At 42.5% G+C, this 27,160-nt stretch overlaps 2 protein-coding genes across 11 annotated transcripts; one reads left to right on the top strand and one right to left on the bottom strand.

Moving 5' to 3' along the window:
* Nucleotides 1–48: 48 nt before the first annotated feature.
* Nucleotides 49–24,739, bottom strand: HORMAD2 (HORMA domain containing 2). Of its 6 annotated transcripts, XM_089535954.1 has the most exons (12): nt 24,248–24,739; nt 23,010–23,097; nt 7,498–7,576; nt 6,694–6,838; nt 6,431–6,494; nt 5,259–5,295; nt 5,025–5,045; nt 3,683–3,709; nt 2,831–2,898; nt 2,388–2,539; nt 1,852–2,132; nt 57–524 (listed from the first exon to the last, which is right to left on the bottom strand). In XM_089535954.1, the coding sequence occupies exons 1-12, from the start codon at nt 24,345–24,347 to the stop codon at nt 417–419; spliced, it is 1,170 nt and encodes a 389-aa protein (XP_089392080.1). In that variant the 5' UTR covers nt 24,348–24,739; the 3' UTR covers nt 57–416. The 6 variants fall into 6 exon arrangements, with proteins under 6 accessions (XP_089392084.1, XP_089392085.1, XP_089392081.1 ...); XM_089535958.1 differs by lacking the exons at nt 23,010–23,097; nt 24,248–24,739 and adding an exon at nt 8,359–8,452 and having other exon boundaries at nt 49–524; nt 7,477–7,576; XM_089535959.1 differs by lacking the exons at nt 23,010–23,097; nt 24,248–24,739 and adding an exon at nt 8,054–8,172 and having other exon boundaries at nt 49–524; nt 7,477–7,576.
* On the top strand, nt 8,318–25,921 carry LOC149308545 (acyl-CoA dehydrogenase family member 11-like). 5 transcript variants are annotated; one of them, XM_089535952.1, is made up of 14 exons: nt 8,318–8,452; nt 10,038–10,270; nt 11,331–11,430; nt 11,523–11,640; nt 11,829–11,971; nt 12,970–13,119; nt 13,260–13,354; nt 13,641–13,740; nt 13,914–14,054; nt 14,274–14,366; nt 14,510–14,617; nt 14,694–14,865; nt 15,073–15,139; nt 18,999–19,116. In XM_089535952.1, exons 1-14 carry the CDS (start codon nt 8,375–8,377, stop codon nt 19,114–19,116), a joined length of 1,716 nt encoding a protein of 571 aa, XP_089392078.1. In that variant the 5' UTR covers nt 8,318–8,374. The 5 variants fall into 5 exon arrangements, with proteins under 5 accessions (XP_089392078.1, XP_089392075.1, XP_089392074.1 ...); XM_089535948.1 differs by lacking the exon at nt 8,318–8,452 and adding an exon at nt 9,532–9,804; XM_089535949.1 differs by lacking the exons at nt 8,318–8,452; nt 14,274–14,366; nt 14,510–14,617; ... (1 more) ...; nt 15,073–15,139; nt 18,999–19,116 and adding exons at nt 9,224–9,804; nt 24,716–24,823; nt 24,908–25,079; nt 25,452–25,518; nt 25,804–25,921.
* The last annotated feature ends 1,239 nt before the right edge of the window (nt 25,922–27,160 follow it).

The following is a 27,160-nucleotide window of genomic DNA, read 5'->3' as shown; positions in this document are numbered from 1 at the left end:
AGTCATTGATTGATCAATCGATCAATCGATTGGTAAATTAACAGAGATGAGAGGTAGTTAGTGTAGGGCTTCCAATACATAATCAATAAAGTGTTTTTACGCTTTTAGGGTTTTAATCCTGAGGAAGGCGGCGAATAAACAGAATGGACGGATATAATTTAGTGAGCAGCACTTAACGAATGCATCTTTAATTAGACAACAGGGGTAAAATGTTCCTAAAAGGTTAATCTAAGGGTTGGGATTAGGATTAAAGTTAGGATTAAGATTAGGATTAAATTAGGTTTAGGGTCTCCCTCTGCAAACAGATTAAACTATGTGTAACAATAAGCGTGACTTAAGCTAAACGAAGTATTAGGAAACCGGGCCTGCCTGGAGTGTCACCGTTATGTGTGCCGTTTCTGCGACGGCTGCCATCTTCATGGCTGGACGACAGGGATCGAATCCGTAAGCGGCCAGCTGACCTTCCTCTTCTTGACAGGTCGGCGTCCTCCTTGTCCCTCTTGGCTAAAGTGCAGTGTCCATCTCTGCCAGGAAGAGAAAAATAATAATATTAATCATGTTTAATTAATTAATTAATTAATTAATTGGTTTTTTAAATTACAATTTAATTAATATGATTAATATGATTTTAATTTAATTATTTATACGCAACTTTAATCCTAATTATACATTTAATATTTGGTTATAATTAATTAATTAATTGTTTTTAATTAGAATTTTATTAATACAATTGATACGATTTTTAACTTAATTATTTATATGCAACTTTAATCCTAATTAAATATTATATATATATGTGTGTGTGTGTGTGTGTGTGTGTGTATATATATATATATATATATATATATATAAAAATTATACTTAATATATATTTAGAATTTAGTTACATTTAATTAATTAATTAATTAATTGTTTTAATTAAAATTTATTTAATATAATTAATACTATTTTTAATTATTTATACGCAAGTTTAATCCTAATTAAATACTCTCTCTATACATATATATATATTAGTTTTACTTAATATATATTTAATATTTAGTTATAATTAATTAATTAATTAATTGTTTTAAATTAGAATTTTATTAATACAATTAATACAATTTTTAATTTAATTATTCATATGCAACTTTAATCCTAATTTTTATATATATATATATATATATATATAATTAGTTATACTTAATATACATATAATAGTTATATTTATTTAATTAATTAATTGTTTTAATTCAAATTTAATTAATATAATTGATACAATTTTTAATTTAATTATTTATACGCAACTTTAATCCTAATTAAATATATATATATATATATATATATATATATATATAATTAGTTTTCCTTAATATATAGTTAATATTTAGTTGTGTTTAATATTTAATTTTGTTATATTTTAATATTTAATATCGATTACAAAAATTCATTACGTTTAATTTAATATTAATTAATTCAATATCAATTATGAAAAATCGTTAAATTTAATATTTAATATTAATTATGGAGGCTGTAATTAAATATAACTGCTGTAATAGAAACAGGCTAGTTAAGAGAGTTGTTAAGAGTGATTAATTAGCATTTAAATCAATACTATTAATTGACTGATTTATACTTAGCTTCCCAAAGTAGATTGGCGTCTCCCATCCAAGTGCCATCCAGGGCCAGCCCTGCTTAGCTTCCCAAGAACGGGATCCAAAGTCTTCCCTTTGTGTGCCTTGAAGCGCCCTTTCAATGTATAGGGACCCAATGGTTTTCGAACGGGGTCTGATTTTGAATGCTAAGCAGCGCCGGCCCTGGACAGCGCTTGGATGGGAGACCAACAGGGAACTATTTTGCATTTTACCTCACCTGCTGCTGTTTTTTGGGGTCCTCTTCCTCCTCTTCATCACAGTCCAGACCCTGGTGCGAAATCTGCGTCAGACCCCCGCCGCGTTCCTCGACAACAACACCGCCGCTGCCACCGTGCAGCGCTGCGACGCGTTGGCTATCGGTGGTGATGCGGACCTTGAGGACGTGGAAATCGGTGGAGAGGGACCCCACTCTGAGGTTGACAGGGTCCCCATCGAAAAGGAGGGAGTCGGACCCCTCACCGTCCTTGAAGCCCGGAGGCTGGTAGTCGCTGGGGGTCACTGTGGAGGACGGACGCAGGACGGGGGCGTCAATGGCAGAAAATGGCGGTCGCCCCTTCAAGGGATGTTTGAGGCTGGCCCTGATTAGCTTCCAGGGTCAGGAAGGGTTGGCTGTCTTGAAGGGATGAGCCCTGGCCCTTCCCAGTTGGACTGACCCTTAGGAAGATGACCATTGACCCTTCAGAGACCCTTCCCAGTTGGACTGACCCTTAGGGAGATAACCACTGACCTTTAGGAGGATGAGCCAGCACTCACCATCATTGTAGTAAAACAACTTCATGGTCAGCGTAATGTCATTGGGCAGCGGCCCGAGATTCTGCATCAAGATGTAAAGTTTCCGGATCAAGAGGAGCCCGGCATTCCTTGCCTCTTCGCCGCCGCTGCCATTTTCGATGCTCCCTTGCGTGCTGCGAGAGCAGGAATAAAGTCACAATTTGGCGTGGAGAACCAACGCTGCCATTTTGTCTCGTTGATTTCTCACACTCAGAGGACCGCATTTAGCGTGACACTGCAGCTAAAAGGGCCAATGCGATCCTCGGTTGCATCAATAGAATAAGCCTTCTGCCATGCACGAATACATAGAACACTAGAGTCATGCGGGAATACATAGAAAATCCTAAAGTGACCAAAGCACTATTTATGTCTTCTTTCCCCCAAAATTAAGAGATTTTTAATTAACGTAAATTAAAGATTTTTACCTAACGAAGTCCATCTGGGGGCCGGCGTTTGAATACTTGAACTTGAAGCGGTATAATTCCGTCATGCGCTAAAAATCGGGTACGAAAATGAGATAAAAATCGTTATAGGGACATTTCTAACAAATAGGCTTCCGACCCAATTAATTCCCATAAATATTACTATTATTAGTATTAATTTATTATTATAATTATATCATATTATATATTAGAATATATATTATAATAATTATATTATATTATAATATATTTATAATAATATTATATATTATACTATATTAAATATGTTTATGAAAATATATTATTATATACTTTAATATATTATATAATATGTTTTAGATAATATATTATTATATTATATATTTTAATATATTGTATAATAATATGTTTAAGACAATATATTATTATTTATTTTAATATATTATATAATATTTATGATAATATATTAATGTGATATATTTTAATATTATTAATAACATAATTATATAATAATATAATTATAATTATATATTATTATATATATTTTAATATATTAATAATCATAAGACTGTATATTAATATTATATACACACACACACACACACACACACACACCTAAATTTATTGATGGAGAATAGAAAATATAGGTTTAATGATTTGGAGTTTCTACTAATTAGAGGCAATGAGACATATATATATATATATATATATATATATATATAGATGGAGAATAAAAAATATAGGTTTAATGATTTGCTGTTTCTACTAATTGGAATCAATGAGATGTATGAAAAATATGTTAATTTATTGATTTAATTAACAGGGAAAATGTTGATTAAATGGCTTTTGGTTTCGTAACTTGTCACTTCCTTTTACCTCAGGTTCGCTGGGATCAGTATAGATCTGTTTCGAGGAAAGAGAAATAAAACATTCATGTTTTTATTTTTATCTGCATCTTAATCAGAGGTTCGTTATCGTTTTTAATCATGTTTCCTGTTAAAGAGCCACGCCGAACTTAACGAATCGCGAAACCGTGGGGGGAATTATTCACTTCACGAAACCCTTATCTTTGAAGCAACGAAATGTTTCCAGAATCTTATTCGGATATATATGTATTTTTACAAGAAATTTACCTCACAGAAAGAGAGATAAGAGAGATTAATTGCGGTTAATTTAATTAAGATGTCAAAAGTGTTTAAAGTAATAGGAAACAGTCCCTCATGATGACTGTTTTTGGTTTTCTGTCATGAAGGAAACAGTTCTTGTATATGACACAAAATGGCTGCCTGCTGTTTTCTTAGTCACTCTCTGAGGGGAAAAAGGCACTATCTTGTTAAAAAGGAATATATAAGTCTTCCTTATGGCAACTTCTTATAGGGTTTTCTTAATCAAGGGTTACTCAGAGGTGGTTTTGACAGTTACTTCGTCTGAAATGTTGTTTTGCGGTCTCCCCTCAAAGGGCCATCCAGGGCTGTTCCTGCTTAGCTTTCCAAAGCCAGATGGGGATTTCGTGACTATACACAAGCCTCTTGTCTGTCTGTACACCAATTTATGACAACCCCGTTAATTAATCATTAATTATTTCTTGCCACTTCCGTCCTCTGAAATATGGCCTGATCTTCCTTGGTGGTCTCCCATGCAGGTCCTGACCAGGACCGACATGGCTTAGCGCCCAAATTAACACAACATCTGTTGCCTTCAGGGCTTTTACGCACTTTGTTAATCCCTTGCGCCTTCATCCCATCATTCCTCACCTTTAGAGGGTTTTTTGGAAAGTCCCTCAGTAATAATCCCTTCCGACTCTAGTGTTCTATGTATTACTGCAAGGCAGACAGTGGTTTTGACTCTATGACCCTTAGTAGTCCTTTCTATCTTTATTATTCTATGTATTCCTGCATAGCAGAAGGAGAGTTGCACTCTATGGCCCTTAGTAGTCCTTTCTGACTCTAGAATCCTATGTATTCCTGCACGGCAGAAGGAGGGTTTGACTATAGGGCCCTTAGTAGTCCTTTCCGACTGTAGTGTTCTATGTATTCCTGCATGGCAGAAGGAGGGTTTGACTATAGGGCCCTTAGTAGTCCCTTCCGACTGTAGTGTTCTATGTATTCCTGCATGGCAGAAGGAGGGTTTGACTATAGGGCCCTTAGTAGTCCCTTCCGACTGTAGTGTTCTATGTATTCCTGCATGGCAGAAGAAGGGTTGGACTATATGGACTTACCGCCAAGACAGCCATATGCAGCTGAAAAACAAACAAACACAAGAATGTGAATATTTGGATTAATATTTAATGCACCTAATGAACCTTTATTTTGGGTTCCTTTGCATGGAGCTTTGCTGCCACCTTCTGACAATTGGGAGTAATCGCGGGGCAATAAAATGAGATTTTAATAATCCCTGCTAAAATTGGAAATTTAATTTGCAATAAAATTTATTAAATCAATTAAAAACTTACGTATTTCTTTTCCAGAGCGTCGAAGCATCCCTGAACCCTGTCATAGGAGGAGAAATGTTAATTAATTAATACGTACGTAATGTTATTGTACGTGTTTTAGTTTATTTGTTTATTATTTGTTTGTTTATTTATGGTATTTATACGCCGCCCTTAAGCCCTAAAGGCTCTAAGAGCGGCTTACGATGATGATGATGATGATGATTATTATTATTATTATTATTATTATGTTATAAATAAAGTCCCAGCAAATATGGAGGGCATCATTATAATAATAATAATAATAATATTTATTTATTTATTTATTTATGGTATTGTATAATATTATAAAATATTATAAATACCATAAATAAATATATATAAATGTAATATATATAAAATAAATATATAATATATATATATATATTATAATGTTATATATAAATTTATGTATAATAAACTTATAATACAATATTTTATAATATTTATAATTATAATTTATATTTATATTATTATACATTAATTTACAATAATTTATAATTATAATAGTATTATTTTTATTTATATAACAATTTATAATTATAAATTCATATTTAATAATTTACAATAATTATATTATTATATTAATTATGTAATAACTTATATATTATTATAAATTAATTTATAATAATTTATAATTACAAGAATTTAAGAATACTAATAATATAATATTAATTATTTTATAATTAATAAATATAATAATATATTTATTAATATAAATTATAATGATAATAATATTAGATTTATTAATTATATAATAATTTAAAATTATTATATTATATTTATAATAACTCCTCATCATTATATTATTATTATATAATAATTTATGATAATTATAAATTATTATAATTTATAATTAAATTATTATAACGTTGTTACAAAAATTATTATATTTTAATTTTTATAGTTAATTAATATAATATAATACAATAATTATTATCAATTAATAATTATTTATAGTAATTTATAATAATTATATTAAAATAATTATTATTAATTTATAATTATTACAATTATTTATAGTTAAAATAATTATTATTAATTTATAATTATTTATAATTAATAATAATAATAATAATAATTAATTAAATATTATTAATATTATTATTAATTTATTTATTTTAATTATATTATTATAATTATTATTATTATCTTACCATTTGACTATCTGCATGGAGCCTTGGCAGCTTTTATCTTCTATGAGGATTTTTAAACACATATCTGCGGAGGGGAAAAAAATCAGATATACAACCATTTTTGTGCAGTTCGAGTCGACGCGGTGTCAAACCACCTCGTTTTTTCTTCGGTGCAAAGTCTGAATCCAAACCCCGAAAACGTTCTTGTATGTCTATTGTAATAATAATAAAAAAGCTTGCACTTAAAGGTGTTTTTTAATTGCAATTTTAAAATCGGAATTTACCATCTAAATAGCGCGTGCTGTAGGAACTTTCTGGAAATAGCCCACGGAGGTATGTGATGCAGGAAACCGAAATCGCCAGGAGCCTTTTCACCAGAACCACCGACTGTTGCTCAGACGCGATTCGGTTCGGAAACACATCTGATTCCTGGAAAATTATACAATTAAAATTAATTAATTTATACACACACATGTGTGTGTGTGACTAGAAACATATTGGGTTTTATTTCAGATTTTGGAATATTTCTAGTTAAATAATGATAAAAATTATATATATATATATATATATATATATATCCCTTATAAAAATGTTTGTGACTAAAAATATATCGGATTTTATTTCAAATTTTTGGAATATTTCTATTTAAATAACGATATATCTTGGAGATGGGACTCCAAATCTAAAGACAAAATTGATTTATATATATATATATATATATATATATATATATGAATAATGAAAATATCTTGGAGACCGGACTCCAAGTCTAAATGTGAAATTAATTTATATTCCGTATATGTATTTGCAGCGTTTCGGATTTTTGATTAATATATAATTATTAAATTAATATATAAATAATTATTAAATTAATATATAATTATATATTATATATATTATTAATATATTATTATATAAAGGAGACTCAACTTTTAAAATATTTTTTAAAATAATAAATAATGTTATTTAAATAAATAATTAATTAATAATTATTAAATTAATATATAATTATATATTATATATATTATTAATATATAATTATGGCTTTTAAAATAAACATCCCGTGCCATTTTTGTGTTAATTCGCACCAATAACTTTTTACGCTTCTTCTCGATACGCGAAATTTGAGCGGTGGCCATCTTTCGGTCTTCTGCCTTCCGTCTATTTCTGTTCAGGAATTTAAAATATAATGTTAATTAAATAGAGAAATGCAATAGTATAATCCATATTTAATTTAATGTCAATTCGTGGAGACTCCATTAATATATCTGTGTGGTTTTTTAGGGAAGGAAACGGAGCCCATATCTTTTTTGCTGACGGTCTCCCATCCAAGGACTGTCTGGGGATGACCCTGCTTAGCTTTCGGGATCGGATGTGAAACTTCCAGTAAAGTTGTGTCAAATTTAATGTTTTTCCTACAGTAATAAAGTGATAAATATCTCACACAAAAACCCTAAATCCCAGTTTTCCTGTCAGGATGGAGCCATCTTGGCGGTTTAAAATGACGTCAAACTGAGGTGTTTTTATAGTGAAGACACACACATTTGAAGGCAAACTTACCACCACAACAACAATTATATATATATATATATATATATATATATATATCTACACACACACACACACACACACACACACACTTACACAATTATATATTTAATTACACAATTACAACAGATTTTCCAGCTTCTGGTGGCAAATGTTCTTTTAAATATATATATTAGATATATTATGGATTCTGTGAGGAAACCGTGAGGTAAAAATGGTGGCGCCTGACAGGAAGAAAAAGAAAGCAAATTACCTGAAGAAACAGGAAAATATTAGGGGGGGAAATGGTGGTTTGTTCCATTTGTTTCTCTCTCAGGCTCCAAGTGGGGAAAAGATGGAGACACCTGTTTCCTCTCAGGCTGCAAAGGCAGCCATTGGATTTAAATGGAAATATGAGACACCTGAGGAGACAGAAACATGAGGCAAAATGGTGGCTTCTTCACTGTTTCCTCTCAGGCTGCAAAGATGGCTATTGAATTTAGGCAGGAAAAAAAGGTAAATGACTGGAAGAAACAGAAAAATATGAGGTGAAATGGTGGCTTTCGCACCTGTTTCTGTCAGGCTTTAAGGGAAGCCATTGAATTAGGAGGGGAAACGATGAGAAGCCTGAGAACCATGAGGCAAAATGGCGGCTCATTCATTTGTTTCCTCTCAGGCTGAAAATATGGCCATTGAATTTAGGCAGGACAAAAGGCAAATGACCTTTAGAAACAGAAAAATATGAGGCAAAATGGTGGCTTTCGCACTTGTTTCTCTCAGGCCGCAATGGCAGAAGTTGAATTTAGGCAGGAAAAAGACAAGTGATATGAGGAGACAAGTATGAGGCAAAATGGCGGCTCCTCTGTCTGCTTCCCTCAGGCTTTAAAGACAGCCATTGAATTGAAGCAGGACAAAAGGCAAATGAACTTTAGAAACAGGAAATATGAGGCAAAATGGTGGCTTTCGCACTTGTTTTCTCTCAGGCCGCAATGGCAGACGTTGAATTTAGGTGGGGAAAAAAGACAATTGACCTGAGGAGACCATGAGGCAAAATGGCGGCCATTTAATTTATGTGGGAAAAAGATGAGGTGCCAAGCGCAGCTCAATGTAGTCAATTATTCACAACTAAACAAGTTGTCCTGGCCTACATCCCAGGGTTGTCGCAAAGGCTGCCTAGCGCAGAAACAATCAAAACGCACTTTTTAAACAACGTTTGCTTTTTCCTCGCCATACCGGCCATTATTGCTAGCTCTGCGACTGTCGCCGAAGCTTATTTATTATAATTATTATAATTAATCTTATCGCAATACATTTCCTTTTTAAACATTTGTTCAAAATAAATAAAAATAAAAACGTGCTTCTTAATCCAAACAGTATCTTCTTCTAATGGTTTTGCTATTAACTAAAGGAACGGCACGCAAAAATGTTCGACATTGTGCATATGCGCCCCTTGTGCAGCCCATTGCGCAATTCGCTTCAATACTTTCGCTATTTATTCCCTCGCTCCTCTTGAACTTTGCTCCAAAGAAGTGGGAGCAGCACCTAAAAGCACATATTTTTGGCCTTGCACCGTCGAGTCGCATGCACTGTCATCCGTTTTGGCGCATTAAATGCCGCCCTACATGTTTGTGAACAGGGCCTTTTGTTTCAGCAGCTGCAATGCTTGGCGTCGGGTTTTGCGCAGCAGAGGAATTGTGTGCGCTAAAATGCGCAACCGGCAAAGAAATGCAGCGGATTTCTGCGCCACGCGAAACCCAAAGAGATCGCGTTCGGACGGGATTTTATTCCAAGAGCAGCCTCAGATTGGTAATCCCTATCTGGAGGATGCTCTTCTTCGGGGGTACTTGAAATCCCATCTTCCTGCCCAGGTCTGTGGATTATGGACCCTAAAAATGGGTATATTTTGGGGGGTGGTCTACCTTGTCTGGGATTGTTTTTGCCTTTTTAACCAGTTAATTCCAATCTAGGACTTTGTCAGTCTCCCCTCCAAGGACCGTCCAAGGCTGGCCCTGCTTAGCATCTAAGGGACCCATGCATGTATATACTCTTTCAAGTCATCTTTTTACGTACGTTATTATCACGCCACTGTCTTCCTCCACAGGTGTTCGCCGAGGTGAACCCAGACCTCGAAAGGTTCGGGGCCCCTGTCAAGGACGAAATTGACCCTTTGGGACGCGAGTGCGAATCTCAGCCTCCGCGGTTGCGTCAGTTTGACGCGTGGGGACGCCGCGTCGATGAAATCCTCACCTGCGCGGCCTGGAAAAGGATGAAGGAGATCAGCGCCGAGGAAGGCCTAGTCGCGGAGGCTTACGAAAGGAAACACTCCAATTGGAGGTAGAAATGCGTAATTATTTCGGGATACAAAAACGCCAAAAGTGCGGAAAATGCGGAAAAATATCTCCGAAAGGGAATTTATTATTATTATTATTATTATTATTGGTTGTAATTGATATATTAGAGAATTAACGCGACTACAAATCCCGCAATTAAATAGAATCATAGAATAATAGAACTGGAAGAGACCGCAAGGGCCATCCAATCCAACCCCCTGCCATGCAGGAATCCAGATCAAATCATCTCTGACGGATGGCCATCTAGCCTCTGTTTAAAGACCTTCAAGGAAGGAGACTCCACTACACTCCGAGGGAGTTTGTTCCACTGTCGGACAGCCCTTACTGTCAGGAAGTTCTTCCTAATGTTGAAGTGGAATCTCTTTTCTTGTAGCTTGCATCCATTGCTACGGGTCCTAGTCTCTGGAGCAAGTGAAAACAAGTCAGCTCCCTCCTCATGGCATCCCTTCAAGTATTTAAACAGGGCTGTCATATCACCTCTTAACCTTCTCTTCTTCAGGCTAAACATCCCCAGCTCCTTAAGTCGTTCCTCATAGGACATGGTTTCTAGACCTTTCACCATTTTACTTGCCCTCCTTTGGACACGTTCCAGTTTTTCAACATCCTTTTCGAATTGCGGCGCCCAGAACTGGACACAATATTCCAGGTGGGGCCTGACCAAAGCAGAATAGAGTGGCACTATGACTTCCCTTGATCTAGATACGATACTCTTACTGATGCAGCCTAAAATTGCATTGGCCTTTTTAGCTGCCGCATCACACTGTTCACTCATGTTCAGCTTGTGGTCTACTTGGACCCCCAGATCCCTTTCACACGTAGTCTCATTCAGCCATGTGTCTCCCATCCTATATCTGTGCATTTTATTTTTCCGCCCTAAGTGCAGTACCTTGCATTTCTCCCTGTTGAAGTTCATTTTGTTAGCTGTGGCCCAACTTTCTAGTTTATTCAGGTCATCTTGAATGTTGATCCTGTCCTCTGGAGTGTTGGATTGTTGTGTTACGGTTTTTTTCATATTCACGACTCGTGTTCCCTTCTCTCCACAGCCGCATCCACCAGATGGCAAAGGTGTACCTCTTCGCGCCTGCGTCCGGCTTCTTTTCATGCCCCGTCGCCATGACGGACGGTGCGGCGAAAGTGATCGAGGTGAGATGGCGCCGCCACTGCACCTAAGCCTCTCTTAAACGCCAACTTATAAATCCCGTAAATACATAAATAAATACTGTATATTCCAACAGTCTTTAGGTATTCCGAAATACTTGGAGGAAGCTTACGCGCGGTTAACATCGCGTGACGCGGGAAGGTTCTGGACATCTGGACAATGGATGACCGAACGCAAAGGCGGGTCTGACGTCGGTAAGCGTTGCTCTGGGCCTCGGCGCAGGAAGCGAAAACGTTTTCCAAATTGCGAAATGTCCTAAATGAAAGGTTTGTTGGCACACCTACCATAGAGTTTCCCAGTGCAAAGTTACTACGGGCGAGTGAGGACTCGAACCCAGATCCCTGGAGCTGTACAGTGCCAATAACGTGTTGTTTTCTCACAGCCGGTGGCACGGAGACGGTTGCGCAAGAGCTCCCTGACGGCACCTACACCCTGCGCGGTTTCAAGTGGTTCACGTCGGCCGCGGATTCGGATGTGACGCTGACCCTGGCGAGGATCGCGGCAGCCAACGGTCAAGTAGAAGAGGTCAGATACGAGACTGAGCAGCTTTGGTGATATACGGATTTGGTGAATGCATCCTCTCTAGGAATCCCTAGGTCCTCCTGCGCAAATCTGTGGTCAACATCCGACAGATGCTGACCATAGAGTTGCGCTGGAGGAGCTACAAAGGCCTACTATGAGTGTCCTCTCTAGGAATCTCTAGGTCTTTCAGTGTGACTTTTAGTTAAGGTTGACCATAGAGTTGCCCTGGAGGAGCTACAAAGGCCTAGTAGAGTGTACTCTCTAGGAATCTCTAGGCCTTTCAGTGTCACTTTTAGTTAAGGTTGACCATAGAGTTGCGCTGGAGGAGCTAGAGATTCCTAGAGAGAACATTTCTTTGTGGACTCCTACAGAGTGACTGCTGAGGGTTGACAATAGAGTTGCACTGCAGGACTTAAAACTGATGGGAAAGTGTTCTCTCTAGGAATGTCTATGGTCGACGTCTGCCAGAGATTGACCATAGAGTTGGAGGACATACAAATGCTTAGAGAAGTGTTCTAAGAATCATCTAATGCAACTCTATGGTCAATATCTATGTTGACCATAGAATTGCACTGGAGGACCTACAAATGCCTAGAGAAGTGCTCTCTCTACGAATCTAGGTCCTCTAATACAACTCTATGGTCTGTATCTGTCAGACGTTGACCATAGAGTGGCACTGGAGAACCTACAAATACCCAAAGAAGTGTCCTCTCTAGGAATCTAGGTCCTCTAATGCAACTCTGTGGTCAACATCTGACAGATACTGACCATAGAGTTATATTAAAGGGCCTAGATTCATAGAGAGAGCACTTCTCTAGGCATTTGTTGGTCCACCTGTGCAATTCTATGGTTCTGGCTGACGTCAACCATAGAGAGGACCTAGAGGTTCCTAGAGAGACCACTTCTCTAAGCATTTGTAGGTCCTCCAGCGTGATTCTAAGGCAAGGGTCTGGTTGATACTGACCATAGAGTTGCGCATTTCTCTCCCTTTGCGCCAACAGGGCACCCGTGGCCTCTCCTTGTTCTACGTAAAACTGCGCGATGAGGAAGGGAACCTCAATGGCATCCAGATCCAGCGCCTGAAGGAAAAGCTGGGCACCAGGCAGCTGCCCACCGCCGAGCTGCATCTGGATGGAGCCACGGCGCGGCGGGTAGGTGAAAAACGCGTCCCACGAACACCATTGATTTCTCACCGTTGAGCCAGAACCCAAAATGGATGGCTGTTGTCCAGTACTTGTAAAATTACGTTTTCCGCGCTCATTCGTGGCGTCGCTTATTGCTCTTTGCGCAGATTTCCAAAGAAGGCCGTGGGGTGGCTGCCATTGCCGCTATGCTGACAGTCACCAGGGTCCATAATGCTGTCACTGCCGTCGCGGGAATGAGAAGGTGATCCTTGAACCCGGAGCCATTTTGGGTGGGAGACGGAGGCGTTTGTGGCATTCGCCTCCGTGGATTTGGTTAATATGTCCTCTCTAGAAATATCTGGGTCCTCCACTGCAACTCTATGGTCTATGTCTATCAAAAGAGATTCCTAGAGAGGCCACTACTAGGCCTTTGTAGCCCCTCCAGTGCAACTCTATGGTCAGTTTCTGTCAGACGTTGACCATAGAGTTGCACCGAAGGACCTAGTGATTCCTAAAATGGTGCCATGATTTGATTTCGCGACCCGCAGGGCGATCCTTTTGGCGCGGGACTACGCTGCGAAGAGGGAAGCCTTCGGGAAGCGCCTGGCGGAGCACCCTTTACACATGCGGACCTTGGCACGCATGGAGGTGAGCTTGGCTACGTCAGGTCCTGGGCTTCATGCCCTCGCTCTCCCCTCCAAGGGCTATCCAGGGCTGACCCTGCTTAGCATCCAAGATCTAGGTGCCTTTGGGGGCATTTAGGGTCCCTGTCTTCTATCCTTTAATAATGGGGTCCCTTTAACGATTCGCTTGGGCTCCAGGTAGAAGCGCGAGGGGCCTTTCTGTTGACGATGGAGACAGCGAGGATTCTGGGGATGCAGGAGACCCAGAAGGCCACAGAGGAGGACCAGCTCATGCTCCGGCTGCTGACCCCCGTGGTCAAGCTCTACACTGCCAAACAGGTAGCATCACTCTGCCATGCAGGAATACATAGGACCCTAGAGTCGGAAGGGACTACTAAGGGCCATAGAGTCCATCCCTCCTTCTGCCATGCAGGAATACATAGGATCCTAGAGTCAGAAGGGACTACTAAGGGCCATATAGTCCAACCCTCCTTCTGCCATGCAGGAATACATAGGATCCTAGAAGGGACCCTAAAGGACCCCAGACTGTTTTTTCAGGCCGTTGCCATTGCCTCCGAAGCTTTGGAGTGTTTTGGAGGACAAGGATTCATGGAGGACACAGGGCTGGCCATATTGCTCCGCGACGCTCAGGTAACCTCTCCATCAAGAGCAGCCATTTTGTGGCCTCTTGCGTCTCTCCTTGGCCTCCATTTTGCGACAGAAGCCGCCATCTTTACTGAAGGGAAGCCATTTTGGGTTTTAGTCTGAGCCTCCATTTTCCTCCGAAATAAAAGGTTCTCCCGATTTGGGAGGGAACCACAAATGTCCTCTCGCTGGACGTCCTCCGGTCCCTCGCCAAAAGCCACGGGAAAGCGCTAGACGCCTTTTTCGCCATCGCACAGGTGAGAAAACGCCAAAGTCGCATCCATTATCCAGCTGTTAGCTTTGCGTATGTACGAAATTACGTTTTCTTTGCAGGCCAAGATGGAGCAGGCGCTCGGCGTCACGGAGCTGGAGCCGTCTGCGCAAACTGTCCAGGAAGCTCTGCGCAAACTCCGAAATTTCGCTCGTGAAATGGCGCTAAAAGGTGAATTCATGGTGCAGAGGGCGGCGAGGGATTTCGCCTTCACGCTAGCGAGGATCTACGGAGGTGAGGAAAAATCACTGCACATTTTACGTTGCGCTTAGTCTTTATGTATGTGCCGTCCTGCGGTCTAAGTATTAATTACAAATGACTCCTCTTGTACTCAAACCTTGCAACTGGTATTAAATTAGAACTAAGTAAGGTAGTAAGACTTTGTAACTGAGATACTTCCTATGCGTCTTAAGTTACGTCTCTGCGTTTGGCTTTTCGTAGGAGTCCTATTATTGGAGCACGCAGCGCGGCGCGGCGCAACAACCGCGGATGTCTACGCCGCCCAGAGGTATTTAAAAGCACTAGTAATCCAACCAAGATCTCTGAGTAAAAGGAGTAAAGTCTTGGTATCCTAAGCTTTCTTGGACACTTAGTACGTTACCCAAGTTGCGCAAAGACGAAACCACGCGTTTCGAGCGCATACGCCTGCGTCAAATTGTATTGCGGGTCCCAGGCCTAATAATAATAATAATAATAATAATAATAGATTTATTTCTAGCCCGCCCAATCATGAAGAATCCGGGCGGGTTACAACAATAAAATACAACAAATTTCAATAGAGTTATAAATAAAACCCTAGACCTACCACCCCCCCCCCCATTCCCAGTACTAAAACAGAATTAAACAGTAATAATATTAAAACATTTAAAACATTTAAAACATTGAACAAACAAAAAATAGGCAGAAACATTGGTGGGGGGAAATAGACAGATGAGGGGACAAATATCTCTATATCTGGGGAGGGTAACTAAGTTGGAAAGGCCTGCCGGAAGAGATCCGTCTTGAGTGCTTTCTTAAAAGCTGCCAGAGTGGAAATGTGACGGATCTCCTCCGGCCGGTCGTTCCATAGTTTAAGAGCAATAGTAGAAAAGGCCCTCTGGGAGACTGATGTTAGACTAGATTTTTTTGGCTGTAGTAGATTTCTTCCAGAGGACCTTAGAGTGCGGGACGGACAATAGGGAAGAAGGCATTCCCTCAAATACTCTGGGCCCAAGCCATGTAGGGCTTTAAAGGTGATCACCAACGCCTTGTACTTTGCCCGGAAACTAATAGGCAGCCAGTGCAGGGACTTCAAGACCGGTGTTATATGGTCATTCCTAGAAGTTCCTGTGATCAATCTGGCTGCCATATTTTGTACCAGCTGAAGTTTCCGAACTTGGCACAAGGGTAGCCCCAAGTAGAGCGCATTACAGAAGTCCAATCGAGAGGTTACCAGTGCATGTACTACTGTTTCCAGGTCCCTCAGCTCCAGGAAGGGGCGCAGTTGGCGTATCAGACGAAGGTGATAGCAGGCGCTCTTGACTGTCACATCCACCTGAGCTGTCAGTCGGAGCGACGAGTCAAGAAGCACCCCCAAGCTGCAAACAGAATCCTTCAGGGAAAGTGTGACCCCATCCAGAACTGGCTGACACAACTCCATTCCTGGATTCGGGGTACCTATAGCAAGTACCTCCGTCTTACCTAGATTCAGCTTGAGTCGGTTTTCCCTCATCCAGTCCATTACTGCCCCAAGACAGGAATTCAGAGGAGAGATGCCATCCTTAGTCACTGCTTCAGTCCGAGACATAGAGAAGTATATTTGGGTGTCATCAGTGTACTGATAACACCCTGCCCCATGTCTCCGGATGATCTCTCCCAGCGGCTTCATGTAAATGTTGAATAGCATTGGGGACAGAATCGCACCTTGAGGGACCCCCAATTTGAGCTCCCTCTTGGCCGAACAGCTGTCCCCAAGCAACACCATCTGGAACCTGCCTGAGAGGTAGGATCGGAACCACTGCAATGCAGTGCCTCCAATACCCAACTCTCTCAGGCGTTCCAGAAGGATACCGTGGTCAATGGTATTGAAGGCCGCTGAGATGTCCAAGAGCACCAGCAGGGTCACACTTCCCCTGTCAATGCCCAGATGGAGATCATCGACTAAGGTGACCATGGCAGTCTCAACTTCGTATCCCGTCCTGAATCCGGTTTGAAATGGATCCAGAAAATCCGTTTCATCCAAGACTGCTTCTAGTTGATTGGCGACCGCTCTCTCAATCACCTTCCTCAAAAATGGTAGTAATGAGACTGGTCTGTAGTTATTTCTATCCAGGGGGTCCAGGGAGGGCTTTTTTAAGAGTGGTCTAACTACTGCCTCCTTGAGACAGGGACGCAGGGAGCCTTCCCTGAGGGATGCGTTAATTATATTTTTCAGCATCTCCATGATTTTTTCTCCCCCCTGGATAGCCAGCCAGGATGGGCAAGGGTCGAGAGGGCAAGTCGTCTTTTTCAAACTACAGAGAAGCTTGTCCACATCCTCAGTACTTACCGACTCAAATTGATCCAGTCTAACAGTAATGGCGGAGGCACTGGATGCCTCTCTAGTTGTCTCTGTCCTCAAATTGGCATCCAAATCAGCTCTTATCCGAGAGATTTTATCTGCAAAATGATCATTAAAAGCGTCACAACAGGCTTCAGAAGAATCTAATAATGGGTTCTGGGTAGGAGGTAGTTGGGTTAAGTTCCTCACTACCCTGAACAGCTCAGCTGGACGAGATTTTGCAGACGCGATAGATGCAGAATTGAAGGACTTCTTAGCTGCATCTATCGCCACTTGATAGGACCTAAGAAAGGTCGAATGAAGTGTCTTATCGGATATGAGTTGAGTTCTCTGCCACTCACGCTCTAGTCGTTGTCCAGCCCACTTCATTTGTCTAAGATCTTCTGTATACCATGGATTACGATTTTGAGCAGGTTGGAAAGAACGCTTGGGAGCGATCATGTCAATCGCTCTGGTAAAGTTGTTATTCCACATATTAAGCAGAGTTTCAACAGAATCGCCAGTACTGCCAACCATAATACCCTCTAGGGCTTCTTGGAACCTGACGGGTTCCATCAGCCTTCGAGGCCGGACCATTCTAATCGGTCCTCCACCCCTGGAGAGAGGGATAGTGGCCTTCAGTCCAACCTTAACCAGGAAATGATCCGTCCATGACAAAGCGGAGATACTAATTATCTCCGCCCACGGATATGCCTGTTCCGTGCAGAAGACCACATCGAGGGCATGACCTGCGCAGTGTGTAGGCTTGGAGACTATCTGGGAGAGGCCCATGTTTGTCATGGAAAGCATGAACTCCCGAGCTGCGCCAGTAAGGTTGGTCAACCCAGTCTCGAGGGGGATGTTGAGGTCGCCCATGACCAGCAGCCTAGGCGACTCCAACACCAGCTCCGAGACTAGTTGCATCAGCTCGGCTAGGGAGTCCGTTAGGTTACGGGGTGGACGGTAAACCAACAGAATCTCCAGACTCTCCCTGGTCTTCCAGCTAAGGTAATTGCACTCAATGTGGTCTAATGCACGGACAGGTATCCTGATTAAGGTAAGGTTGTTTCTGTGGACCATGGCCACACTCCCTCCCCGCCCGCTTCCCCTCACCTGCTCATTGACGGAGTACCCGGCCGGAAGGGCCTGAGCCCAGGTTACAGAGCTGTCTGCTCCAAGCCAGGTCTCCGTGATACAAGCCAGGTCAGCATTGTGGTCTGTCAATAAGTCGTAGATGATTTGGGACTTATTCTTCACTGACCTGGCATTACATAAGAGCAGAGAGAGGTTCAGCGGCTGGTTAGGCAGGCTCTCCAGATCTTTGGGATAGCAGGGCGAGTGGAAGGTGGAATAGGTATCACACATCTATCACGCCTTCCTCTGTAACGAGCTCTTGCCCTGCTAACGCCATATCTTCCATTGCCCCGCACTACTTGAATAGCTGCTCCTTTAACATCAGTATCAACCTCCTCCCCAGAGAGATCAGCCAATGGCCAGATGTAGTGCATCATGTCAAATCCCTCCAATGACAAGTCTATATTCCCCCAAAAGCCTGGAACCAGTCTGCCTCACAGTCAGGCCAGGAGCAGCTAGTGGTGTTGAGATGCCAATGTTCGGGCTGCAGCAGGCGTCTCTTCAGGCTCCTTCAGGGTCAGCAGATGTTAGGAGGGGGTGGAGACTTAAGTCCTCCTACAAAGCCACGCCCCCTGGCTTGCCTTGCCTTGCCTCGGCTGGGAAGCCTCAGGTGGAGTGTTGGCTTCTGGCTGCAGCAGGTGTCCCTTCAGGCTCCTTCAGGGTCAGCATAATTGATAATAGTAATAGTAATTATTTACTCCACTTTCCACCACAGATGGTGCCTCCAAGACCTCTGCCCCGTTGACGCAGAAAACGAAGGCAGCTCATACTCGACGGATGCGGTTTCTCGGGATGCGGATTTGGTTTTCGACGAACAGCCAGATCCTCGTTAACTGGGACAAAAAAAAGCACAACAACAACAACAGTCGGAAATGTTACATATGATTTATACTAATAACTAATAAATGTGCTTTTCTAATTCTAGAGTTCTATGTATTCCTGCATGTATTCCATGTCTTCCTGCATGACAGAAGGAGGGTTTGACTCTATGGCCCTTAGTAGTCCCTTACATCTTTATTATTCTGTGTATTCCTGCATGGCAGAAGGAGGGTTTGACTCTATGGCCCTTAGTAGTCCCTTACATCTTTATTATTCTGTGTATTCCTGCATGGCAGAAGGAGAGTTTGACTCTATGGCCCTTAGTAGTCCCTTCCATCTTTATTATTCTGTGTATTCCTCCATGGCAGAAGGAGGGTTGGGCTCTATGGCCTTTAGTAGTCCCTTCCATCTTTATTATTCTATGTATTCCTGCATGGCAGAAGGAGGGTTGGGCTCTATGGCCTTTAGTAGTCCCTTCCATCTTTATTATTCTGTGTATTCCTGCATGGCAGAAGGAGGGTTGGACTCTATGGCCCTTAGTAGCCCCTTCCATCTTTATTATCCTATGTATTCCTGCATGGCAGTAGGAGGGTTAGACTACATGGCTCTTAGTACTCCCTTCCATCTTCATTATTCTATGTATTCCTGCATGGCAGAAGGTGGGATGGACTATATGGCCCTTCGTAGTCCCTTCGAACTTTTATTGAACCAATAAAAAAGTGCTTATTTGACCCAAAAAGAAAAAAGACGAAGAGTCGCAAGCGTTTTTTTATTCACACTGTACATTGCAGAAACGCGCGCTGCACAAAAGAAAAAATACGTAAAACCCGTATATTGGAACCTCTTGGCACCTTTCGTCAACGAGCTGCCAAATGCTCGGCCTTGTTTCCGCCATCTTTATCTGTACCACAAAAAAACCGCTGCGCTCTGCGCCGTTTCCCCTTACGGGAAAGGCGTAGACCGCAACACATTTACATGTTTTCTGTTCAAAATTAATAATCCCTTTCTTCTTGTCTCAAATTGGTTGTTTTTACGGGGGAAATCTAAATTAAAACTTTCCTGCGCATTCTTGTGGTGACAGCAGCATCCGCGTTTCTCGCGAAGAGATTGCGGCCGTCCCTCCACGTTCACTTGGTTTGAAAGCACAGGAAATCCGATGAAAAACGGGGAAATAAAATGCCAATTAAAAATCATTATTCTTTGTTAAAACCTAGGAAACGCCACTCTAGGAATCTCTAGGTCCTCCAGCGCAACTCTATGGTCATATCTTCCCATAGAATAACATTGAAGGACCTAAAAATGCTTTGAGAAGTGTCCTCTCTAGGAATCTCTAGGTCCTCCAGTGCAACTCTATGGTCATATCTTCCCATAGAACAACATTGAAGGATCTACAAATGCCTACAGAAGCATCCTCTCTAGGTCCTCCAGTGCAACTCTATGGTCATATCTTCCCATAGAATAACATTGAAGGACCTACAAATGCCTTGAGAAATGTCCTAAGAATCTCTAGGTCCTCCAGCGCAACTCTATGGTCATATCTTCCCATAGAACATTGAAGGACCTAGAAATGCCTACAGAAGTGTCCCCTCTAGGAATCTCTAGGTCCTCCAGTGCAACTCTATGGTCATATCTTCCCATAGAATAACATTGAAGGACCTACAAATGCTTAGATGTGTCCTCTCTAGGAATCTCTAGATCCTCCAGCGCAACTCTATGGCCATATCTTCCCATAGAATAACATTGAAGGACCTACAAATGCCTACAGAAGTGTCCTCTCTAGGAATCTCTAGGTCCTCCAGCGCAACTCTATGGTCAACCTCAGATCCAGATTGGCCACAAAGTTGTATTAGAAGACGTTCCTAGAGAGTATATTAATGAAGATTTGACGCATTGCGGGGGAAAAATATCCTTAAAAAACCATTTATGTTTCGCGGTGCGGCCTGAATCTGCGCAGTTTTTTGCGCAACGCCACTTCGGACTTTTCACGTTCGCCAACCCAGTTCCTTCGCAGCGTGTGCACAAACCCCTTCCACCGCCAGATAAAAATCCGTACAAACCCATAAACCCCCTTCATTTCCCGCTCCCCCCGAAAACAAGCGCCAAATTTCCATTGCCAAACGTAGTCCGTGCGTTTTCCGACACGCGTGGACCTGCAAACCCATCGTCCCCTAAATGAACTAAACCCACTCTAAGAACAGAGAGGGAGAAACAAGAGAGAGAGAAGAGAAGGCAGCCTCCATTTTCTTCTAGCAGCAAAAGCATCCCTGGTGTATGCCGTTTGCAGCCGCGTCCGGCGCTGCTGGGATAAAAACATAATAAAACGGGAGTGATCGAAAAGCGTCTGTCGGCATCCGCCGTGACGAATCCCGGCTTGGACGTTGCAGTTTTCACGCCAACGCAAAACCCGTCCCGGCGGCGGCATTCCCCGCATCTCCGAAGTGCGCGGTTTCACGTAAACAGGGGACGCCGTCCCTCCCACCTTCAAACGTGCGCCGTCCGTTGGTCAATTCGAATTGGTGGAGATGGTTTTGTCCAGTTCGCGCTCGATGGCGGGACGCCCAGGGCGATGCAGGTCGCCATAGCAGGACTTGCAGATGCGGCTGGGTTCGAAAAGCTGCTGGCTGGGGACCGGAAGCTTCTGGTTGCAGCAGCTGGAGCAGAAGACGTTTCCGCAATTCCTAAGGGGAAACATAATAATACGTTTATGACGCAAGAGCGCCCCTAGGTCCTCCGGCACAACTCTATGGTCAGCATCCGACAGACAATTACCATTGAGTTGCGCCGGAGGAGCTACAAAGGCCTAGCAGAGTGTCCTCTCTAGGAATCTCTAGGTCCTCCAAGGCAACTCTGTGGTCAACGTCCAACAGACACTGACCATAGAGTTGCGCCCAGAGGAAATGAGACCCCCACAAAGACCATGCAAGAAGGCACACGGTGGGGAAGGGCCCTGATCCAGTCCAGCCACATTCTGCCATGCAGGAACTCTCAATCAAAGCATCCCCATCGACAGATGGAGGATGAGAAGATGCAGCGCGCATGCAGTGAGTGAGTGAGGTACAAGATGGCTGCCAGAGAGCATCTGGAGGTCCTCCGACATGACTCTATGGTCAACCTCTGCCAGAAGATGACCATAGAGTTAAAATGGAGGACCTCCAGATGCCTAGACAGCACGTGACTCTATGGTCAACTGCTGCCAGAAGACAACCATAGAGTTACAATGGAGGACCTCCAGATGCCTAGAGAGCACATGACTCTATGGTCAGCCTCTGCTAGAAGATAACCATAGAGTTGCACTGGAGAACCTCCAGATGCCTAGAGAGCACATGACTCTATGGTCACTCTCTGCCAGATGACAACCATAGAGTTACAATGGAGGATCTCCAGATGCCTAGAGAGCCTCTGGAGGTCCTCCAGCACTACTCTATGGTCAACCTCCTCCACAAATACAGAATTCCGCCATTGTTTGCCATTTTGTATCCTCTCCGGATACAGGGGTCATATTGACTCCTCGATGGCGCCATTTATGGATTAACCAACGTATGGAAAAACACGAAACGAGGAAGTTCGTACTGCGAACTTAACGCCGGGAGACTTTAACGTGACCACCTCTCCGGCACGCTTCTCGTCCGCCATTTTCTGCTCTGAGGAAGGAGCCAAAAAGTTAGTTCATGAGAGGGTTAATGCACACAGATGACAAAAAGACGCCGTCACGAATTGCTCACTGCATCTGACTGCCATCTTCGGCATCCCTGCAATGAGCGGGAGATGAGGTCAGAGACGTTCTACAAACGGAAAAGATGGGGTGCCGCTGACTTTCCCTCGGCACAAAAGATAGAGTGGCGAATGCACAGCTCCATGACTCTTTTGCCCGCCGGGGTAATTAAAAATGAAAACACCCGCCAATTACCTGCAGTGGTGCTTCCGACTGACGAGCCAGAAGACGCTGTCGCACCCATAGCAGTGCGCAGCAAGTGGTCTGGCAGCCATCGCGTCACCTATGGAAACAGAGAAAGCGAGACAGGGGCTTAAAAGTCAGAGGAAAAGAAAATGGCTTCTGAAGCGGAAAAACGGAAAAGGCGTGTCCCTGACAAAGGCCTAGCAGAGTGTCCTCTCTAGGAATCTCTAGGTCTTTCAGTGCCACTTTAGTTAAAGCTGACCATAGAGTTGCACCAGAGGAGCTACAAAGGCCTAGCAGAGCATCCTCTCTAGGAATCTCTAGGTCTTTCAGTGCCACTTTAGTTAAAGCTGACCATAGAGGTGCACCAGAGGAGCTACAAAGGCCTAGCAGAGCATCCTCTCTAGGAATCTCTAGGTCTTTCAGTGCCACTTTAATTAAAACTGACCATAGAGTTGCTCTGGGGGAGCTACAAAGGCCTAGTAGAGTGTCCTCTCTAGGAATCTCTGGGTCTTTCAGTGTGACTTTTAGTTTAAGTTAACCATAGAGTTGCACCAGAGGAGCTACAAAGGCCTAGTAGAGCATCCTCTCTAGCAGGGGTAGGCAACCTTTTTGAGCCGGGGGCCAGGTTGCTGTCCCTCAGACAACTGGGGGGCCGAAGCCAAAAAATAAATAGTTAAATAATTTTTTTTTAAAATTAATTAAATAAATGAACCGGGACAAAATTTTCAAATGGAGGACACTTTTATTGAAAAATGGAAGACACGTGAAAAAATTTCCTGATTTTTAAAAAAATGTTAAGATAAATGCATGTTTCTGAGGCTTCTATAGACAATTGCCCCACCATGCCCCTCACGCGAGAGGCCAAAGGCCCCGGCGGCAATCGGCGGCAGGACCGGGCTGGGGCCGGTCCCAAGGCCTCGCCAGGCCGCATCCAGCCCGCGGGCCGCAGGTTGCCTACCCCTGCTCTCTAGGAATCTCTAGGTCTTTCAGTGCCACTTTAGTTAAAGCTGACCATAGAGTTGCTCTGGAGGAGCTACAAAGGCCTAGTAGAGTGTCCTCTCTAGAAATCTCTAGGCCTTTCAGTGCTACTTTTAGTTAAAGCTGACCATAGAGTTGCACTGGAGGACCTAGATACTCCTAGAGAGGACATATGAATCAAATCTGCCTGCTAAGCCTCCCCCTCCCCCTCCCCCTCGTCCCACAATCCCTTAGGGGTTGGAGAGGCCCTTCTCTGCCCGTCCTTCTACCTGGCCGGCAGAGGTCGCCGTGCTGCTCCTTCTCGCTGGCGTAGACCTCCATGCACCAGGCGTGGTACGCGAACGAAAAGAGGTCCTCTTCTTCTGCCATACAGGAATTAATAGGATCCTAGAGTCAGAAGGGACTACTAAGGGCCATATAGTCCAACCCTCCTTTTGCCATACAGGAATACATAGGATGCTAAAAGGGACCCTAAAGGATCCCAGACTCTGTGTTTTTCAGGCTGTTGCCGTTGCCTCCGAAGCGCTGGAGTGTTTCGGAGGACAAGGATTCATGGAGGACACGGGGTTGGCCATATTGCTCCGCGACGCTCAGGTTACATCTCCATCAAGAGCAGCCATTTTGTGGCGCCTTGCGTCTCTCCTCGCCCTCCATTTTGCGACAGAATCCGCCATCTTTACTTAAGGGAAGCCATTTTGGATTTTAATCCGAGTCTCCGTTTTTCTCCAAAATAAAAGGTACTCCTGATTTGGGAGGGAACCACGAATGTCCTCTCGCTGGGCGTCCTCCAGTCCCTCGCCAAAAGCCGCGGGAAAGTGCTGGACGCCTTTTTTGCCGCTGTGCAGGTGAGGAGGCCTTTGTGAACACTGAAGTTGCAGCGATTTTCATTAACGTTGTGGGTTTTTTGCGAAGTTACGTTTTCTTCGCAGGCCAAGCTGGATCTGGCACTCAGCGTCGCAGAACTGGAGCCGTCTGCGCAAACGGTCCAGGAAGCTCTGTGCAAACTCCAAAATTTCACACACAAAATGGGCGTAAAAGGCGAATTTGCGGTGCAGCTGGCAGCCAGGGACTTCGCTTTCACGCTAGCGAGGATTTATGGAGGTGAGAGACGGAATTATATCATTGCGAATTTTACTTTGCGCTTACTTGTTACGTATGCGCATGGCCTGCGGTCTAAGTGTTAATAAACGACTACTCTAGGAGTAAAAGACATATTCATCCTACCCATAAATCAAAGCATGAGTGCTAAATAAGTTACTAAGACCTTGCAACTGAGATACCTCTTAAGTGTCTAGGTTAGTACTAAATAAGGAGCTAACACTCTGCAACTGAGATACTTTAAGCGTTTAAATTAGTACTAAGACCTTGCAACTGAGATACCTACTAAGCGTCTTAAGTTAGGAGTAAATTAGGTACTAGGACCTTGCAACTGAAATACCTCCTAAGTTAGTCTATGCGTTTCGCTTTTCGCAGGAGTCCTATTTCTAGAGCATGCCACGCGGCGCGGCGTGTCAACAGCGGACATCTCCGCCACCAAGAGGTATTTAAAAGTAGTAGTTTAACCAACCTCTGGAGTAATGGGAGTAACTTCTTAGTAGCCCAAGCTTTCCTAGGCTTAAGGTACTCAAAGGTACTACAAAACCCATTTGCTAGGAGTTGCAGCGCAACATCTGGAAGGGAACGGGATGCTTAGTTGCACAAAGACTAAACGACGTGTTTCCAGCATGTACGCCTACACCAGATTGTAAGACCGTTCAGGGATTAAAGTGGGATGACTAACGTAATTAATAATAACTGATAGTAGTTTCTCCACCGTCTGACGCAGATGGTGCCTCCAAGACCTCTGCCCCGTTGACGCGGAGGACAACGCTGGCTCCTATGCGACGGACGCGGCGTCTCAGGACGCGGATTTGGTTTTCGACGAACACCCGGTTCCTCATTAACTGGGATGAAGAAGAATGCAAAAAGGCACAACAACAACAACAACAACAACTCTGTGCGTACTCAGAGGATAATGGAGGACACAAAAGCGTTTCTGATTATATTACATATAATTTATACTAAGTATTGTGTAAGTAATAAAAGCTTATGAATTTAAAAACAACAAGACACCATGTCCAATTTTAAGGGGATGGACTCTATGGCCCTTAGTAGTCCCTTCCAATTTATTATTATTATTATTATTATTATTATTATTATTATTATTATTAACCTTTATTTATGAAGCGCTGTAAATTTACACAGAGCTGTACATACAATCTTTTAATTAGACGGTTCCCTGCCCTCAGGCTTACAATCTAAGAAGACATGACACAGAAGGAGAAGGGAGTGGTGGAGGGAAAGGGTAAGAGGTCCAGCAGTTCCTCTCTACCTCCAAGGCCTGGACCAAGGCAGATGGACTGGAGGGAGGGCTTGGCTTCATAATGGATGGTTAATCTTCTTCCAGGGAAAATACATACTCTCAAGTAGGATAATACATATACAGTACATAGCAATACAGGAAATGGTTTGATAAACAGGCACCAAAAGAACATCAAATAGTAAGTGACAATTATGCAACTCTAGGGTCCTATGTATTCCTGCATGGCAGAAGGAGGGTTGGACTATATGGCCCTTAGTAGTCCCTTCCAACTCTAGTGTTCTATGTATTCCTGCATGGCAAAAAGTGAATTGGACTATATGGATTTACCGCCAAGACAGCCATATACAGCTGAAAAACAAACACAAGAACGTGAATATTTGGTGTAATATTTAATGCACCTAATGAGCCTTTAATTTAATTTCTCAAAACATTGTGGCATATAATCTCAAATAATTTGGGTTTATTCAAACCTGTGACAGGATCTTTTGCATGGAGCCTCGCTGCCACCTTCTGGCCATTTGGACTAATGGCAGGGCACCTATATATAAAATATGAGGCAAAATGGTGACTTTTCCACCTGTTTCTGTCAGGCTTAAAGGGCAGCCATTGAATTTAGGCAGGAAAAAGTGATGTGAGGAGACAGAATCATGAGGCAAAATGGCGGCTCCTCTGTCTGTTCCTCTCAGGCTGCAAAGATGGCCATTGAATTTAAGCAGGAAAAAAAGGCAAATGACTGGAAGAAACAGAAAAATACGAGGCAAAATGGAGGCTCTTCCACCTGCTTCCCTCAGGCTTCAAGGGCAGCCATTGAATTGATGCA

Source organism: Sceloporus occidentalis, unplaced genomic scaffold (assembly GCF_023333645.1).
Source record: "Sceloporus occidentalis isolate IW3139 unplaced genomic scaffold, rSceOcc1.0.p SCAF_8, whole genome shotgun sequence".
In the NCBI taxonomy this organism is placed as follows: Eukaryota; Metazoa; Chordata; class Lepidosauria; order Squamata; family Phrynosomatidae; genus Sceloporus; species Sceloporus occidentalis.
Note: the sequence above shows the minus strand (reverse complement) of the source record. Positions and strands in the feature narration are given on the sequence as shown.